Source organism: Sylvia atricapilla, chromosome 13 (genome assembly GCF_009819655.1).
Source record: "Sylvia atricapilla isolate bSylAtr1 chromosome 13, bSylAtr1.pri, whole genome shotgun sequence".
Taxonomy (NCBI): domain Eukaryota; kingdom Metazoa; phylum Chordata; class Aves; order Passeriformes; family Sylviidae; genus Sylvia; species Sylvia atricapilla.
This window is the reverse complement of record NC_089152.1, coordinates 6,053,924-6,070,329: the sequence shown is the minus strand read 5'-3', so window position 1 is coordinate 6,070,329 and position 16,406 is coordinate 6,053,924. Positions and strand designations below refer to the sequence as shown.

Here is a 16,406-nt window from a genome sequence, read left to right as displayed (position 1 = left end):
CTAAAGTAAATATGGGTAAGATTGTTTAATTTGAAATTATTAATAACTAAATTAGCCTCAGGGGTTGTTGAAGCACTTAAACAGAGCTTTTCTAATAATGTCGTTTAAAAGCACATCAGATTTTCATACTGTGCTTTCTTTAAATGCTGCACACAAATATTATGTAAAAAAGTCACTGTTTATAAAAATTATTTCTCAATTTACATAAATTTTTATGCTTTTTTGAAGTGGAGATTATCAACAAGAGCAGCAATAGACATAATTTGTTGAGGAAACTGAAATTATTTTTATCAGTGTTGGAAAGAAATAGGAGCTAAATCTGAGCTGTGTAGCAGGAGTCCCACAGGGGGTTTTGTCCTTAGGGGTATGAGATTTGCATAGTGTCTCATGTGCTTTTGGGGTTTTCATTGAAAGGTTATTTATCATAATTGATCCATTTACATTTAACACCTGTTGTGTGAGGTTACCCTTCTCCCCCTTCATGTTTTTTTTTTCTCAAACCTGCTGTGTGTGACACCAACATACCTGAAGTGTGGGAACAGTCGAGCACAGGATATTTGCAAGTGAACCCTGTTGAGCTTATTTGCGAGCTGTGAGTCAGCTCAATGTCATAAAATGGGCTTTACTTCCTGAGGTTGACCTGAAGTAGGGGAAATGATTTCTAGGAAGTAAAGCCACCCCTTTGCTGTATTGTAACCCAGAAATGCACCGGTGTCTGCACTTCACACGCTGCTGAGACCAGCTTGGCATTTGTGGAAGTACCTGAATGTGGAAGTTGCACAGTCCTGGTGGGAGCCCTGGGTGGTGGAGGAGGTGGATGTGGCCAGTGCCATTCACCTGGGCTGGAGAAGGGTGTTGGAGTGGAAGAGAATACAGTCACTGCACACCACTGTGGTGCCCTAACTGAGGAATTGACTCTCACCTTTCCAGTTCTAAGGAATAGAAAGGCCTGTGTGGAATAAACAAAAATGCCTGAGAATTGTCCCAAAGCAGATGATTATTCTTGGAGAGAGATGGTGTTAACTCTTTGTAGTTCATAAGCTGAGGGTCCTACTCCTTCCTTTCCAGGTGCCCAGCAACACCTGTCCTTTGTGCTTTGACAGTAAATCGAACTTGGAGCTGTGTGATTTTGTGCAACTTCGCCCAACAGGGTAAAAGTTGCTCTGGGTCTGCTGCAGTTCCTGCTGACCCCCACCTGTGTGCCTGGGATTTGCATAATTGAACACAACCTGCTGTATTTTCTAGCATCTTCTGTGCTGCATGCCTGAAAGGCAGATGGTGTGAAGGTCCATCCATGGTCGGCCCTCATGGGAAGGGCAGAGGCCGGAGGCAGGCTCTGGGTCCCCCCTGAAGCCCAGGAGTGAATTTTGCAGGGATAGCGAGTAACAGGCATGGGATATAGAGTTTCCCTTTCCTTTGCCTCTATCTGTTACAGTTGCTCTCCCACCTTTGAAATACCCGGTGTGGGAATGATTTGAGCTGCAGAGCCTTGCTGCCCTGCGACTCTAGACAAGCCCTTGTGTCTGTGTCCAGCTCTGGGCTGCTTTAGTATTAAAACATCCTTTTTTCGGGGAAAAAATAGGTTGCGGTGGGTGAGCTCCCGGGCCGTTTTCTGTGCAGAGCTGGAGCTCTGAGGTCTGAAATGGCGTGTTCTTGCTCAGCAGCCACCTCCCAGCGCAGGGCTTTGCGCAGCACAACACCCTCGCCTGACGTGGCAGCCATTTTATGGAGATGTCGGTACACACGAACTAGCGTTTGGCGGAGGGGGGGGAGAGGAGGAAACGATCACGTTAATCCGCGCAAACCGCCCTCGGTGCGCGGTGCTGGGAGCAGGGGGCAGCCCGTCGTCGGTGGGGCAGCGGCGGGGCCGGCTGGGGCGGGCGGCGGCGGCCGGCGCCGTCACAAAATGGCTGTTCTTTGTGCCGCACTGCTCGGGCGCCGCGGGAAGCGGCCGCGGGGTTCAAAGGCCGCCCTGAGCCGGCCGCGCCGCCATTGGCTGCGCGCGCCGCGCGGGCCCCCGGGAGCGGCAGCGGCAGCAGCGGGCGGCGGCCGCGGCCTCCCCCCGCTTCCGCTCATCTGCCGGGCGTGGGCTCGCACCGCTTTCATTTTCAGGGGTTTGCATTTTAATACTGCCAGCTATTTTGAGAAGTCACTTGAAAAGAAGCGAGGCTATTTTTTGCTGCGCATTTTTTAGTTTTTTTTTTTTTTTTTTTTTTTTTTTTTTTTTTTTTTTTTTTTTAAACTTCAAAGGAATTGTAGAATTGCCATAGTATTCCCGGAACATCTGTCCCTTTCTCTTTTTTCTTTCTTTCTTTTTCTTATGAGGAGAGGTACAGCTTTCAGTATCCTTTAAATCACCAAAATGCACTGTTCGCTTTCAGTGTGCGTTTTGCAACTGATTTTCTTTCAGCTCAGTAAAAATATTGAGCCCATTTTTTAAAATGCCTCAAACGGTGGGTTTCAAGTTTTTATCCAGGTGATGAGTTCTTTTTTAGCTTTTGTGGCCATGTGCATGGGCCGTGGCTTTCAGTTTCGTTTGCACCGCTGCATTCTTCAACAAGGAGATTTTTTTTTCTCCCTCCCTTTTTAAGTTTTAACCCTTGTGAAACTGTCCGGAGCCTTTTTTGCAAAGGAAAAAATGCTTGATCAGTTCGGCACACAAAAGGGATAATGTGCAAGGAATTCAGATGAATCGTGGTGTAATCTGTGTGCCGCACAAAGGAGATTGTTCTTGTTTTGCTTTGTTACTTCTGTTTCACATTACCCTTGTGAAGGAAGTGTCTCATCTAATTACGCATGCACAGTCCTGAGGCTTTCAACTCCTCTGTTCCCTGTTTTGTGATTGCTGCCAGAGATGGATACAGTATATACAGTGCTATAAAAAGGACTCGCCAACTGCAAGAAACTACATTTAGCTGTAATTCATTGTCTTCTGGATTGTTCTTTTTTTAGTTAAACATCTTAAGCGAATTAATCAAATTTATAGATCTTCTAAAATGCATGAGTTTTGCTGAAGAAGAATTGGAGAATGGGAATGACCTGGGTAATTCTGTAACCCGGTTTCTGTGGCACAGCCTGTGCTGGGGCAGGGGCGTTGCCATGGCTGAGTGCACGTGTGTGCAGACGTGTTCCCAACCCCGTGAGTGCCTTCAGCCAAGGGAAAGTGACGTGGCTCAGCTCGCACATTGGAGCCTGTTCCCCTTTCTGTCCGATTGATGTTTCACCTGCCACACTCTGAGGGCAACAGTTGCCCTTATCTGCACCTTCCCCCACTTCCTCCAGCGCTGGAGCCGAGCTGTGGCTCGGTGGTGGCATTTCCGAGAACGCGGATCCTGGCTGTGTCTCGGGACTGCCATAACCACATTTCTGCCTTCAAACAAACACTTCCACTGGTAGCTTCGACAGGGCTCAGAAGGAGGGCCAGGAAGGCACCGATGTTTCATTTTAATCTCTCCAGCTCGGTATAGGGATAAACCAATTCCTGGCTTTGTTTTCTTGTTTCACCCCTCAGAAAGTTGCTCATAGCATTAGCGGGTTACTGACCTGCCAGACTTGTCTCTGAGGAATTTTTATACTGGGACATCTCTTAATTCAGGTTTATCAGTGCTGGTTTTGAGGAGCAGGTGAGGGTACCAGTGGCAGATGCAGACTGGCCATGAAGTGAAGTACCTGAGACAGTGAGCAGGAGTCTAGGCAATGAACTGGATCTTCTGATGCCATGGACTCGCTGCTTTTGAACTCAGGACAGCCCAAGCAAACCAGCTTTGGATGGGTTTGGCATTTTGTGCTGTATTTGCATCTCCTGATATGTAACCTGGAGGTGTGTGTGTCCACTGTATCTTGTTTCGTGTTGCACACAACGGTCCCAGCAGGAACTGCAATGTTAAATTAAGCTGGTAAATTCTGGAGATGGAAAAGGCTTCTAAATCTCTCCTTGCCCCTAGCTGAAATCCAGCTCAGGAAGGAGGTGATAATGGCTGGAGAAAGCTGTTCTGCTTTATCTCTCCTCCAAGGAAAATAAATACAAACAGCACAGCACTGGGGGAGGGGATGGCCTGGATTACCATTATTAGATAGAAGCAGCCTTCTAGCAAAGGATGTGCTGTTCTACTGACATGGTGTCTCACATCAATCTTTCCGGTGTGCTTTTATTAAAAGACGTGTGTCGAAGTGCCATGTGAAGATGCTCTTTCAGTAGGTGCTGGTGTGTATGTAAAGCCCACCCTCATATCCCATAGAGGAGCCTTGAAATGAAAGAAAAAAGGCCCAGAGGAAAAGTTTACCCCTGGTGACTTGCAGTGAACCTTTTATAAGTCTGTCACACTGTTAATGCCTCATTTTCTTAGAGCAGGGAGTATCTTTTGGATGTAACGAGCCAAATGTTGCTGAGTCTTTCCAAATGTGCAGCAGCCCATTTTACAGCTTGTGTAACACTGCTGCGAAATTATAATTTTCAATTCTACCTTCCTTTTTATTTACCTGTGGGCTGAGATAACCTACTCTGTACTACATGTGCTTTTCTGACCTTGACTAACAAGGGTTAAAGATTAAAAAGTTTTTACCAGTGATCTCAGATTCCTTTCTGGTATTGTGCTGGAAGTGCTGGCATGGCCGTTTGATCTTGGCAGGACTCAGTGCAGTGTGTCTGCCAAGCTCCACAGACGGGATGTGATGGGATGCTTAACACTTCATTGCTCACCAACCTTTACCCCAGCTATGAACAAGGGTGGTGCAATGTCAAGAATCCACTGACTCCAGAACACCCAACTTCTTAGGAAAAAGCTGTGTTGCAACTGTCTTCCTTGCAAGTGTTATTGTTAGGTATAGATGACTTAATAGAATTACTAATACGTTAATTATAGGAGTTGTTTGCATCTCTCACATGCGGAGGAATCTCTGTGCTTCACTACAGAGTTGTCACCAGTTGAGATTTGAGTGCCATGTGCTGTCTGTAAAATTTAGGCTTTGTGATGCGCCTTAAATCTCTTGGTAAAAAACAGCTTTTAAAGAGTCACTTGGAATAACCTCCTCAGGCCAGATCAGGCTCCCTTTTCTGAACTGCAGGTCACCTGGAACCGTAAAGGAATTTCTGCACCATCATGTTCCTGTTAATGGGGTTTAGGTCCTAAATTTCCATATACACTGCATGTCTTTAATCTGAGAGGTGTTAAAGGAAGTTTACAAATGTTAAGGGAGAAGAAGCACCCGCTTTTTCTGTACTAATTGTGTGTGCACACTCCAGCCCCCCTCATGCACCCACATGGCCTTTGCCAACGGGATCCACGTGTGTGCAGAGTCCCCTTTGTGCTGCCACTGAGCTTCAGCCTGGCTGTCCCTGGAGGGGACAGGCACTGCAGGGCTGGAACCGGAACGGCGGCGGGCACAGGGACAGCCCTGCCCGCTGTCTGAGGAGGGTGTGCACCCCCGGGCTCCAGCTACTCTCCTTGGCTGGGGGTGAGAAGGAGCTGGGAGCTGCCAGCAGCCAGCCGAGGTCCTCCCGCTGATGGGGGATGTGGGGCCCGGAAATGCATCGCTGCCTCCAGAGGAGGGAGAGACGGGCCCTTTCAGACCCTGAGAACTGCAATTGTTCTTCCCTTTCTGTGCAGGGAAGGGGAAGGGGAAGGATGCTGCCTTGGAGATTATCAATGGCACTCCTTAATCAACCAGACAGGTTTTCACTCCTTTTGTCCCTCTGCTGGTTTTTGTTGTTATTGTTGTTTCGGGGTGGGTTTTTTTCCTCTTTTCCCACTAAACATCCTAAGCATTTTCAGCCTCTGACTTAAAGATCAGAGCCAGCTCTCCCCATCATGAATGAATTGCTCCTTTTGTATGCTTATGCAAGCACGACATAGTGTCTTTGTAGTGGAGGAAAAAAGCCCACCAGCTTTTGGAAAGTATGTATCATTCAGGATAGCCCCATGTGCTTTGCTGAGCTGCAGTAGAGCACTGAGGGATATACTTAGCTCTGCCTTTGGCATTTGGGAATCCTGCGCTGGGGTAAGTAGCAGTGGCCAGGATAGGCTGGAAAGCCTCACAGCCTAGTTCAGGTGGGTATTTTGGACAGATACCTCTTGGATGCTTAATCCCTCAGCTGGCACAGCAGCACCATGGCTCAGCTGTGCCTAGTGCTGTGTAAATGTAACTAATACCCAACCCTGCAAGCCAAGTTTGCAGGCACAGGTGGGAGAAGTGTGGGTTGTCCATGAGAACTTCTCACATGCCTGTTTAAGGGGAAGGAAAAAAAAAAGTTGCTGATCATAAAGTGAGATTAGGGAAGTATTTCTATGCTTCTTTGAAGAACATGTTGGTAATGCGGAAGGGGCAGCCCTGTCACGATGGGAGTTTGCTGTGCCCCTTTAAAGCTGGCCTGGATTTGGACAAATCTCAAAAAATATTTTGAGTATTCAGAGTTGTTTGAGACTCACATCTCAACAGTATGAGGAGCCTGATTGTATTTAGGATATTACAGTTTAAGTTCATGCTAGGAGACAGATCAATGTAAAAGTACCATGCTTAAGAATGGAGAGTAGAGGAGTAGGAGTATTTTTCTTCCTTCCTCTCCCCCACTTCTACTTTTCCCTGCAGGAAATAGACTGGGAAAAGCTCTTTCACCCAAAGACCCTTCTCAAGGCTTCTCACTCAGAAAATCTTTGCCTTGGGAGACAGGCAAGCCCAAATCACTCTGGTAGACTTTCAGAATAAAATCAAGGGAACTGAAAAAGCTAGGAATGTGTTTATTTATCCTCAGTGTCACATTCTGTCCTTCACTTAGCTCTCCATGTGCTGTGTCTGTATGGCCTTGTCTATGATTACTGTGGTATTCTCTCAGTATAAAAAATTTAGTTTAATTTTAAAGGTTAAATTTAGTTTAGTGCCTTTTTACAGCTACTCTGTGACTTGAGTGTGCATATCAACATTGACAGTGCTTGTTTGTATTTGCAATATATGTAATCATTTAATATATATTTATATAGAAACAGAATGGTTTGGGTTGGATGGGACCTCAAAGATCATCTCATTCCAACCTCCCTGCCATAGGCAGGGACATCTTTCCCTAGACCAGGTTGCTCAGAGCCTCATCCAACCTGCCTCAGAGCTTCCAGGGAATGGGGCATTTGCAACTTGCTCCAGTGCCTCAGCAAGCTCACAGTAAGGAATTTTTTTCCTAATATTTAACCTAAACATACTTCCTTTCCGTGTGAAGCCACTCCCCTGTGTCCTGTCACTACATGTTCTTGTAAATAGTTTCTCTTCGTAATAGGGAATATCACGTTTATAGATCAGATATTCAAAGGAAATGTTTAACAGCAGCACAGTCCTCATCTCAGTTGGTATGCTTGCCTTTTCTGTGGTTTGTCACCGTGCTTCTGTGTCCCACAGTTTGTGCAGGTCACTTTAGGAAGACAGATGTGTTTAAATAGTTTTAAGTTGGTGGCCTGCACTGGCTTTGCTGCTCTGTGCTTTGGAGTAAATCTCAGGTTGGTTCTGCTGGTGGATGGGAGTGGCTTGGAGCAGCTGGCAGCCTGAATTGCTGTGGGGGCCCAGGAACTCCTCTGAGGTAGGGTTGGCTCTGCCAGACACCCCTGGTCTGGACCCTGCTGAGGTCCTGCTGAGGCCAGTGGGGCTGTGGGGACAGGGCATGGAATTGGGCTGCTCACTCCCTTCCCAGGATCTATTAGTTTGAAAAAGACCCCTGAGATCATTGAATCCAAGCTACTGTTGCCTTGTCCCCTCTGCAACTCGCCTGCACTGCCAAGTGCAGTTTATTTTCATTGTTCCTGCTTGCTGTTTAGGCTTGGTCTGGGCTGAGCTTAAGCCAGCAGTGACCTGCTGTTTCTCTGGGCTATCCAAATGTGTTACCAGGAAGCCCGGCTGGTCCAGCCAGTGCTGGGAACGTGCAGGGTGAGGAGGGATGAGAGCAGGGAGGGGCTGAGTCCCAGCCACCTGCCTGGGGCATTTTGGTGTCACTGAGCCAGGATGTGCACCTGGGTGTCAGTTACCCACAGCACTTGTGACGCTGCAGTCAGCAATGCACAGGAGTTAAACAATAACGGTTCCTGCTGTCATCCAGCCCCTGATGTTACCCAGCCCTGGGATAATCTGCCAAGGTCATTCTCCAGCCTTCACAGGGTGGTTTTGCTGGTGCCAAATCCCTGCCGAGCTTGCGAAGCCCAGTGGAATGTTGCTGGATTCAAACTTGTTTAGATTCAAAACATTCACAACTGTTCGTAAAGCTGGGAGGAGCTTTGCTTGTGGGAGGATCTTAGGTTATTAATCCTCCTTTATTCCCCTGTTTGAATTCAAGTTCTGTCCCTCAAAAGCCACATTTTAAACGCTGGGGCAGAATGGTCCCAGTTAGAGCCATTCCCCAGTGAGTTCTCGGTTTCACAAATGCATATTGGGGTCATTTTTTCAGCTGTCTCATACCTTCTGGAAGCATATCTACTGTTTGTTCTTACTGAGAGCTTATAAAATTATTTGCTGTTTGCAAAGATAATCCCCTATAAAATGAAGTCATGTGAAATATTAAATGCAAAGTCTAGAGGCTTCAGGCACATGGTAATTGCCTTTTAAACTCAGATGCCTCACTGTAAAGGGTCTTATCGCTGCCTTTCAGCTACTTATTTCTTGGAAGGAACATGTCCTTCTTGGTAAGGAATGATTTCGTTTTGCTCCCCCTCAAGTCAGGAGCAGGCTCTTAATTAAAATAGACTTACAGCTTGAAGTATTTCTTAGAAACCAGAGGAATGTATTTGGCTGAGTCTTTGCAGCTCTCAACTTTCTTTAGGTGTTTCTCACTTCAAGAAGTTACCAATGGCCCATCTGTTGCTTTCTTTTGATATTCATGGGTGTTTTTGGAGGATGGTGGTCTGGCCGAATTGTGATTTTTGTGACAATAGTTATATCTTATCCCTCACTTATAGATTAATTGAAAGCAGGTCTTATTTGGATGTTTACTCAGGGGCATTAAACCAGGACAAATTCCAAAAATAACTTCTGAAAGGAGGACTTAAGTCTCCAGATATATACGGTGTTAGGCCTTATTTGACATCTAATGTTGCTAATACATTATATTCTGTTGGCAGGTAGAAATGCTTCCTGATTGTCCCAGTGACAGTTAGAAAGGATTATTTTATGAAAATAGGCCCTTCAGTTATTTTTTTTTATCTGATCAACATAGAAAAGAAGACAAACACATATTTTGCCTTGATAACAGGTTGTTCTTTAAAAATAAGAATTATTTGCAACGGCCTTCAAAAGGACATAACCACTTGTCATCTGTGTTTCTTTCCTTAGTAGGGAAAGCAGGTGTGCAGACAAATACCTGCACATACAGATGTATATGTCACCAGAGAAGTCTCCCTCTTTTCAGATGACACAGTTCAAAGCCTGGAAAAAAGAATTACAGTGTTCAGACAATGTTGTGGATAAAGCACATGAATTACAGCTATTAATGTGCAGAGAGCCTGTGTCCCTGTGTCCTTGAAATAAAGCTTAGGGCTTTGAGGAACAAAGAACTCCAGAGCAGGACGAGGACGCTAATTACTGTTCTGCCTCTAAACAAATACTGTCAGGTCTTTCTCGCCTCTGTCTTGCCTGGGCTGTTAAAATTCCTTCCAGCTATTGCTCAGAAATCCAATCGAAGGAAAGACTGTCTTCCTCTTCCATGCGCTCCTGTGGGACATGGGACACCAACATGCCTCAAGGAGACCCTGCTGTTGCCACTTCGTGTTGTGACAGCAGAGGTTTGGATGCCTCCAGATCTTGTTCCTTTGTCGGGGCCCGGCGGGATGGTGCCCTGCCTATGGACACATCTGTCCGCAGGGCTGCTGGGGTGCCATTCCCAGGAGCAGTGTGGCACCACCACAGGTCACGCCTGTGGCACCACCGTGGGTTCTGGCCATGGCACCACCACAGGTCACGCCTGTGGCACCTCTGTGGGTTCTGGCCATGGCACCACCACAGGTCACGCCTGTGGCACCTCCGTGGGTTCTGGCCATGGCACCACCACAGGTCATGTGTGGGGCACCACCGTGGGTTCTGGCTGTGGCAGTGGAGGGCTGTGGTGGACAAGGGGGAGACTTGTATAGCCCAGAGAACAAGGGCTGTAGTGGGACACTGTGCACGGGGCTGCTCTTTGGGTTTTCATGGATATCCTTCAACCATGGACAGGGACAGGCACGAGGGACTGGGCAGCCTGGAATGGCCGTGGTTCAACCTGAATTTCCAGTCCTACCTGCAGGACACAATGTGATAACCCTGTTCCCCTCTAACCCAGGCTGGGACAGTGAAACAGCAGCCACGGCTGATGGCTGCCCCCGCTCCTTGCGGAAGGGAGGAAACGGGCTCCGTTTGTGTCCCCTCAGGCTCGGAGGGCCACGCTCCCCGCGATTCCCCTTCCCCGGGGCAGTGCCCGGGCTCCATCCCAGGGCTCCTCCATCCCAGGGCTCCTCCATCCCAGGGCTCCCCCATGCCAGGGCTCCCCCATCCCAGGGCTGCTCCATGCCAGGGCTCCCCCATCCCAGGGCTCCCCCATCCCAGGGCTCCTCCATCCCAGGGCTCCCCCATGCCAGGGCTCCCCCATGCCAGGGCTCCCCCATGCCAGGGCTCCCCCATGCCAGGGCTCCTCCATCCCAGGGCTCCTCCATCCCAGGGCTCCTCCATCCCAGGGCTCCCCCATCCCAGGGCTCTATCCCAGGGCTCTATCCCAGGGCTCTATCCCAGGGCTCCCCCATCCCAGCGCTCCCTCCCAGGGCTCGGGCACAGCCCCGCGGTCACAAGATGGCGGCGCAGGGGCGGCCGCGAAATGGCGGCGGCGGCGCCTGAGGGCGGGCGGGTGCTGCCCCCTGCCCGCTCCGGGCCCATCCCCGGATCCTGGGATTGTCCCGGCCGGGAGCGGGCCGGGCCGCGGCTCCGTCGGCATCCCCAGCTGGGGATCCCTCTGCCGGCGGATGGAAATGTACATGTACACGTGCTTCGGTGTTTTCTTTTTTGGGTTATTGTGTGTTGGGTTGGTTTGTTTGTGGTTTTTTGGTTTGTTGTTTTTTTTTTTTTTTTTTTTTTTTTTTTTTTTCCTTTCTGTTATTTCTTCCTTGAATCATAAAATCTGAGCAAAGCCTTTGATGTCCTTTGTTACTTTTGTACCAAAGTAGGAAAAAAAAAATAAAAATCTGTTAATCCCTCTGTGAAGTTTTCCTGACTCTTCTTCCGTAGTGTTCTACCTAAGTGAATCCTTAAATATCACCAATACATCCAGCTGCCAGTGGAAAGCTGGCTGGGAAAGGGGTGCTCCTTGTTCCAAAGGTTTGTAGCATCATTGTCAGCGTGTTTTTATTTGTGGCAGTGGGGTTTGAATGCTGCCTTGCCAGCGTGTGTGTGATAAGGTGTACTGAGATTTCAGTCTGGTTTTTGGATCTTAAAATTAAAAATATATATATGTTGGGAGTGATTGGGCAAAGGTTTTTGAATATTTTGGCCACCTAAAATAGTTTGGCCTCTCATTGTTTTGTTGAGGAGCCTTTATTTAAGGGGATACTCTGTGAGTTAACCCATTTTTATATAAAGATGCTAAAAAAACAAGGAACTACACTCACTTAGTGTTCTGCTCTCCCATTATTGGTTTGAGAAATGCAGTCTGTACAGCACTGGTGTAATCCTTTAAAGAGAAGCTGCCCCAGCCAAAAGCCATATAAGCTTCTTTCTTCTGCCCCATTGCTGAATTCATTATTTTTGCAAAAGACATATTTAACATCATTCATGATGTTATGGGTATGGTGTTTGATACTGTCCTCGTCCAGAAAGTGGATATTATTTTGAATCACTGGCCGCACCGAGATGCAGTGGAGAGCCGTCCTGCAGCGACTGCTTATATTTAATACAGCAGGATGGTTGGTTTCTGGATGCTGCAGCTCCCACTGTACCTTACTCTTCCTCGCTCCAAGACAGCCAGATCCTCCCAGTAGCACCTGGTACTGATCATGCTTCTCTTCACCTACCAGCACTGCTTTTGTTCTGGATGAGCAGGAGATCCTGGACAGGGATTTTTGGGGCTGCACTCTCACCTGTGTTTGTTGCCAGTCCTGGGAAGGAACCGACTCTGCTGCAGAATGCTCATGTGGAGTTTTGGGGCCAGCAGGGTCCACACTTTTGTTCAGGCTTTTCCAAGCCTGTTGTTGTGGCTCAGATATGTCTCAGGTTTGCTCGCTTCATATTTCACAGCTGTGCCAGTGCAGTTAAAATGTAACCTCTTCTTTCTCTACCATTAGTCACTCGGCATCTGAAGAAGCCTCTGGCTCTGACTCTGCAAGCCAGTCTGAAAGTGAGCAGGGCAGCGAGTCAAACAGCAGCTCCGAGTCCTCTGAGAGTCAGTCTGAATCCGAAAGTGAATCAACGGGTTCCAAATCCCAGCAGACCCCTCCTGAAACCAAAGAAAAACCAGCCTCTAAGAAGGAAAGGATAGCAGATGTTAAAAAGGTATTACCCCTGCTGCTCTGCACAGACACGTTATTCCTGTACCCACCGTGGAAGGTCAGACAGCAGGACCTCAGTGAAGCTGTGCCCAGGTTCCTGGCCACTTGGCACATGGACCAAACAGCCTCTGACCTCCAGTGTCCCCAGAGGCTGGTCTGTGTGCTGGAGCCCTGCTGGTGTCAGCTGTGAGAGCAGGAGCCGCTGTGTTTGTGGAACAACCCCTGTGGCACCAACTAGATAGTTATGGGGCTGACTGGTGCAAATGAGGGACAGCTGCCTGTCATCAGCACATGATCCTGTCATTTCATCCTCTCCGTCTTTGCACTCCTCTCTCCTGTCTCCCTCAGAAGCAGTAAAGTCTCCCCATGTGATAAATAATCAGGAAAGTTTGTTTAGAGTTTGAAGTTTGAACCACTTTGAGTTTTTTTACATCACTCTTCCTCTCAAAAAAAAAAAAAATAGGGAAAGAAAAAAGAATGAAAAAGCTATTTAATCTTCATTATTTATAAAGTCCAGAACAGTGCTTCTTTGTTGTGGTTTTTTTTTTTTCTCCCTTGCAGCTTCTCAGCTCCTCCTTAGCAGTACCCCTCAGATAGCCGGGTTTTCCCTCCACTTGCTGTCCTGCAGGAAAGGGGATTTTGTGTGTTGCTGCATATGAACCCTCTGCACCCCTCAGGGCAGAAGCTTTACCTCTGGTACCTGCTTTACCTGAGGGATAGAGGCACCTGAGTAACACAGGGCAGTGTGAGGTGAGAAAGAGCAACCCAAATACCTTTTGGAGACAGGAACTCAGTGAACTGGGTTCTCTTACAAGGAGAAAATTCTGGTTAGGTCAGCTTGTTTGTTTGTGGTGTGTAACCGTCCTGTTGTTCTTAGCCGTGGGTTGCATTGGGCACAGCTTGCTCCTGAGAGTGGGTTTTATGGAGAAAGGTGTTATGTGTGTAAAGATTAAGGAGGAAGGAGAGTGCTTCCAGCCTGTGCTTCCCACAGACCTGCCAGGGAGAACAGGAGGATTTTTTTACCAGTTTCTCCCTTCCACAGAGCTCCAGACTGCTGGCTCAGGTCATGGCTAAATCCTCCAGTGTTCGGACTGGCAAGGGAGGATGAGTTTATTAGGCAGTTGTGGTAACACCATATTAAAATTTGAGGTTTATTGTTGATAAGTGGGCACCAAAGGAAGTCTTCTCTTGCTCTGAAGGATTCTAAGAGCATGCCCCTAACAATAAATCTTAACATTATCCTGTGAGGAAGCACATCCATACACAGGGTGATAATTAGCATGGATGAAACATGAAAAGGTCAGGACACCCTCTAATAAGAAAGCCTCTCCCTTCCTTAATTTCTCTGTTAATGGGTGTCTTCCTTAGCTAGGTGTTACCTAGGCATGTTGATACCTCTTCCCCTTGAATAACCAATGCAATTAATTATATTATTGTTTATTTGGTATTTGTTTAGATACACCCATGAAGGCGAGGTTAATCTGTTTCAGGTGCTATTAAGATTTGTCATGGAAGTTGCTCCCACATTCAAAACCCATGCCATATAATAGATGAAAAGACAAGTTCTTCAAGTGGTTTGGGGAGCATTAAATTTGAGGGTTTACTCTTTCATGAGAATGTACCTCAGTACTTTCATGCCCAACAGATACACACTGTCACAGTCTGTCCCTTATCCCATTACTCCTTTAACAGAGGCAGAGAAATTGCTGGGCTGCAGCCTTGTATCCATCACACTCTCAATCCCACTCACTGCTGCATCTGGCAGCATATTTTGATTTCCTTTTCCTGCCGGTGGCTTGCAGAGATATTTGAGGATTGGAGGGAGAGAGAATTGGAAGGAAACAAATAGATGTAGAGAACTAAGAGCTCTGCTGAGGGAGAGAGGAATTGCTTGTGTAGGAATTTGAGAGGTCTGGTGGTTTGTGTCTGCCCTGTAAATCTTGTCCTGTGTCACCAACACAACTCTGCATTCATCCCCCTCAGGGCATTCACTTTTGTGTCCCTTTCTCCTGCCCATCCACAAGAACAATTGCATGCTCCTATACACAGTGTATTGAACTGGTGAGGGCCTCGTTTTACAGCAAAGAGCACAACCATTCCCAGCAGTCACTTCTGCACTTCCATGTCCTGTGCTGCCAAGCCACATTCCCATCAGTGCATTCAGGAGAGGAATCAGCAGCCACTGCCTTGCCTTGCCAAAGGACAGGGTATCTTGCTCCATTTGCCATCCAGACTGGGCCATAGAATTCACCTTTGAAGCTGCAGCTGGCAATGTCTCCAGGCAGCTGGTGAGGCATTCCACCAGGAAAGGAATTGTGCTGGAAGCTGTTAGTAACAGAGAATTGCCCTGTTGAGTCTGTTCATTCCATGTCCAAGGTGTTGCCTCCATTCCTTTGGCTCATTATCTCAACACTGTCCTTCAGCCTGAGTGAGCTGGAGAGTGATTTCTTCCTCGGTGAAAAGATGGACCACTGTTAAGATAAGACTGAGAAGAACACATGCTGCTTTAGAGAGGTGCCAAATATCCCAAAATAATAATAATATTTTTCAGCCAGTTTTTTAAACTGTCCATCTACTGGTTGCTAATTCCCTGTGTTTCTTCACTGATTTTTTTTAAGACATCATCAAACTTCTCTAGAATGTCAAAAATAATTGGGGTGAAGCAGGCCTTCTGATGGTCTGTTTATTTTGCAGATGTGGGAAGAATATCCTGATGTTTATGGGGTTAGGAGGTCAAACCGAAGCAGACAAGAACCGTCACGATTTAATATAAAAGATGAGGTAAGGAAAAAAAAGGATGAGGGATTACTGAACATATAAAACCAACCAAACCCAAAGAGGAAAGGGAGGTTTCAACTGCATTGCCTTATAAACACTGAGTCCCAGCTTGGTTCATGGATGTTGGAGCTCACAGTTGAGGTCTCAGCCCTGCAGCTGGATCCTTGGCCTGAGACCTCTGGAGTGAGCAGGACACAGTGTGAGCTGAGATCTGCATGCACTGATCTGATTGCTGGAATGGGGTGTAGTGCAAGTCATGCTCTGCTGTAGGAACATCCTGAAGAGGAGTCTATGTAATTAAAAAAAAACACAGAACAAAACCAAAATGCAACACAAATCCAACCAGGAATAAAGGAAAGTTCCCAGAAACACCTCATAGTGACAAAAATATCATTGTTGCCCATCCTGGAATAGATCCCACTAATAAATGCATTTGTATGTGTGCAGCTTTATGACATATCACTTTTCTTTGGTTGAATATTGGGGAGTCTTTTATGCTTCAGCTGAAGATGACAGTGGTCAGAGCCTGGCAGCCAAACCTTCTAATTTTTCCTGTTTCAGAACACTGTTGTGGTTTTTTTTCTCTGAAGATGTAGAAATTAGGTGTGGCCTTCTTTTGCATCTGACAGGTTTTAGTTTTCTGCATGGAGCGTTTCATCTGCAGGTCTTTAGGAATATCGAGTAGCTATAGCAGAGGGGAAGGAGAACCAGAGAGAGGCATTTTTGGAGAGCTTGGGGCTTGGGGCTGGGATTCTGAAGATAAGCAGCAGACTTTGAGCAGAGCAGGAGCCCAGTGGTGCTCTCTGACTTGGGCTGTGCCTCACCACCACGGTGTGTGTTTGGATGCTCTAGGAGTCACACGCAGGTTCCCAGCTCCTTGCTCTGGTGTGTTACTGCTGAGCCTTGGTGGCACCCCAGTGCCACCAGCTGCCCTCCAGACTCCTGTGCTGGCTGTCCCGCAGAGCAGAGGTCAGGAAGGGGCTCGGGGTGCATCATTGACGTAGCTTTTGTTTTCCTTTTCAAGTTGGCAGAGGCTGGGCTGGCCGGCCGCCCCTCTGTGCGATGCCCCGGCATGCACTGTGCCAGCAACCTCACACCCACCCCAGAGCTCCGCTGCACACCCCCCTGCCCTCTTAGGGGCCCAGGTAAGTCCCTTCT

At 47.5% G+C, this 16,406-nt stretch overlaps 1 protein-coding gene across 6 annotated transcripts in view; it reads left to right on the top strand.

The window, feature by feature from the left end:
* Window positions 1-16,406, top strand: part of CHD2 (chromodomain helicase DNA binding protein 2) — an 81,745-nt gene that overhangs the window by 32,408 nt on the left and 32,931 nt on the right. For 4 of the 6 annotated variants that reach the window (XM_066328280.1, XM_066328279.1, XM_066328281.1 and 1 more), the window contains 2 exons: window positions 12,267-12,474; window positions 15,165-15,251. In XM_066328280.1, the coding sequence (XP_066184377.1) occupies window positions 12,267-12,474; window positions 15,165-15,251 (295 nt within the window). Of the gene's footprint in view, window positions 1-12,266; window positions 12,475-15,164; window positions 15,252-16,272; window positions 16,394-16,406 lie in introns of those variants that run through there. The other 2 variants (XM_066328285.1, XM_066328284.1) reach the window with 2 other exon arrangements.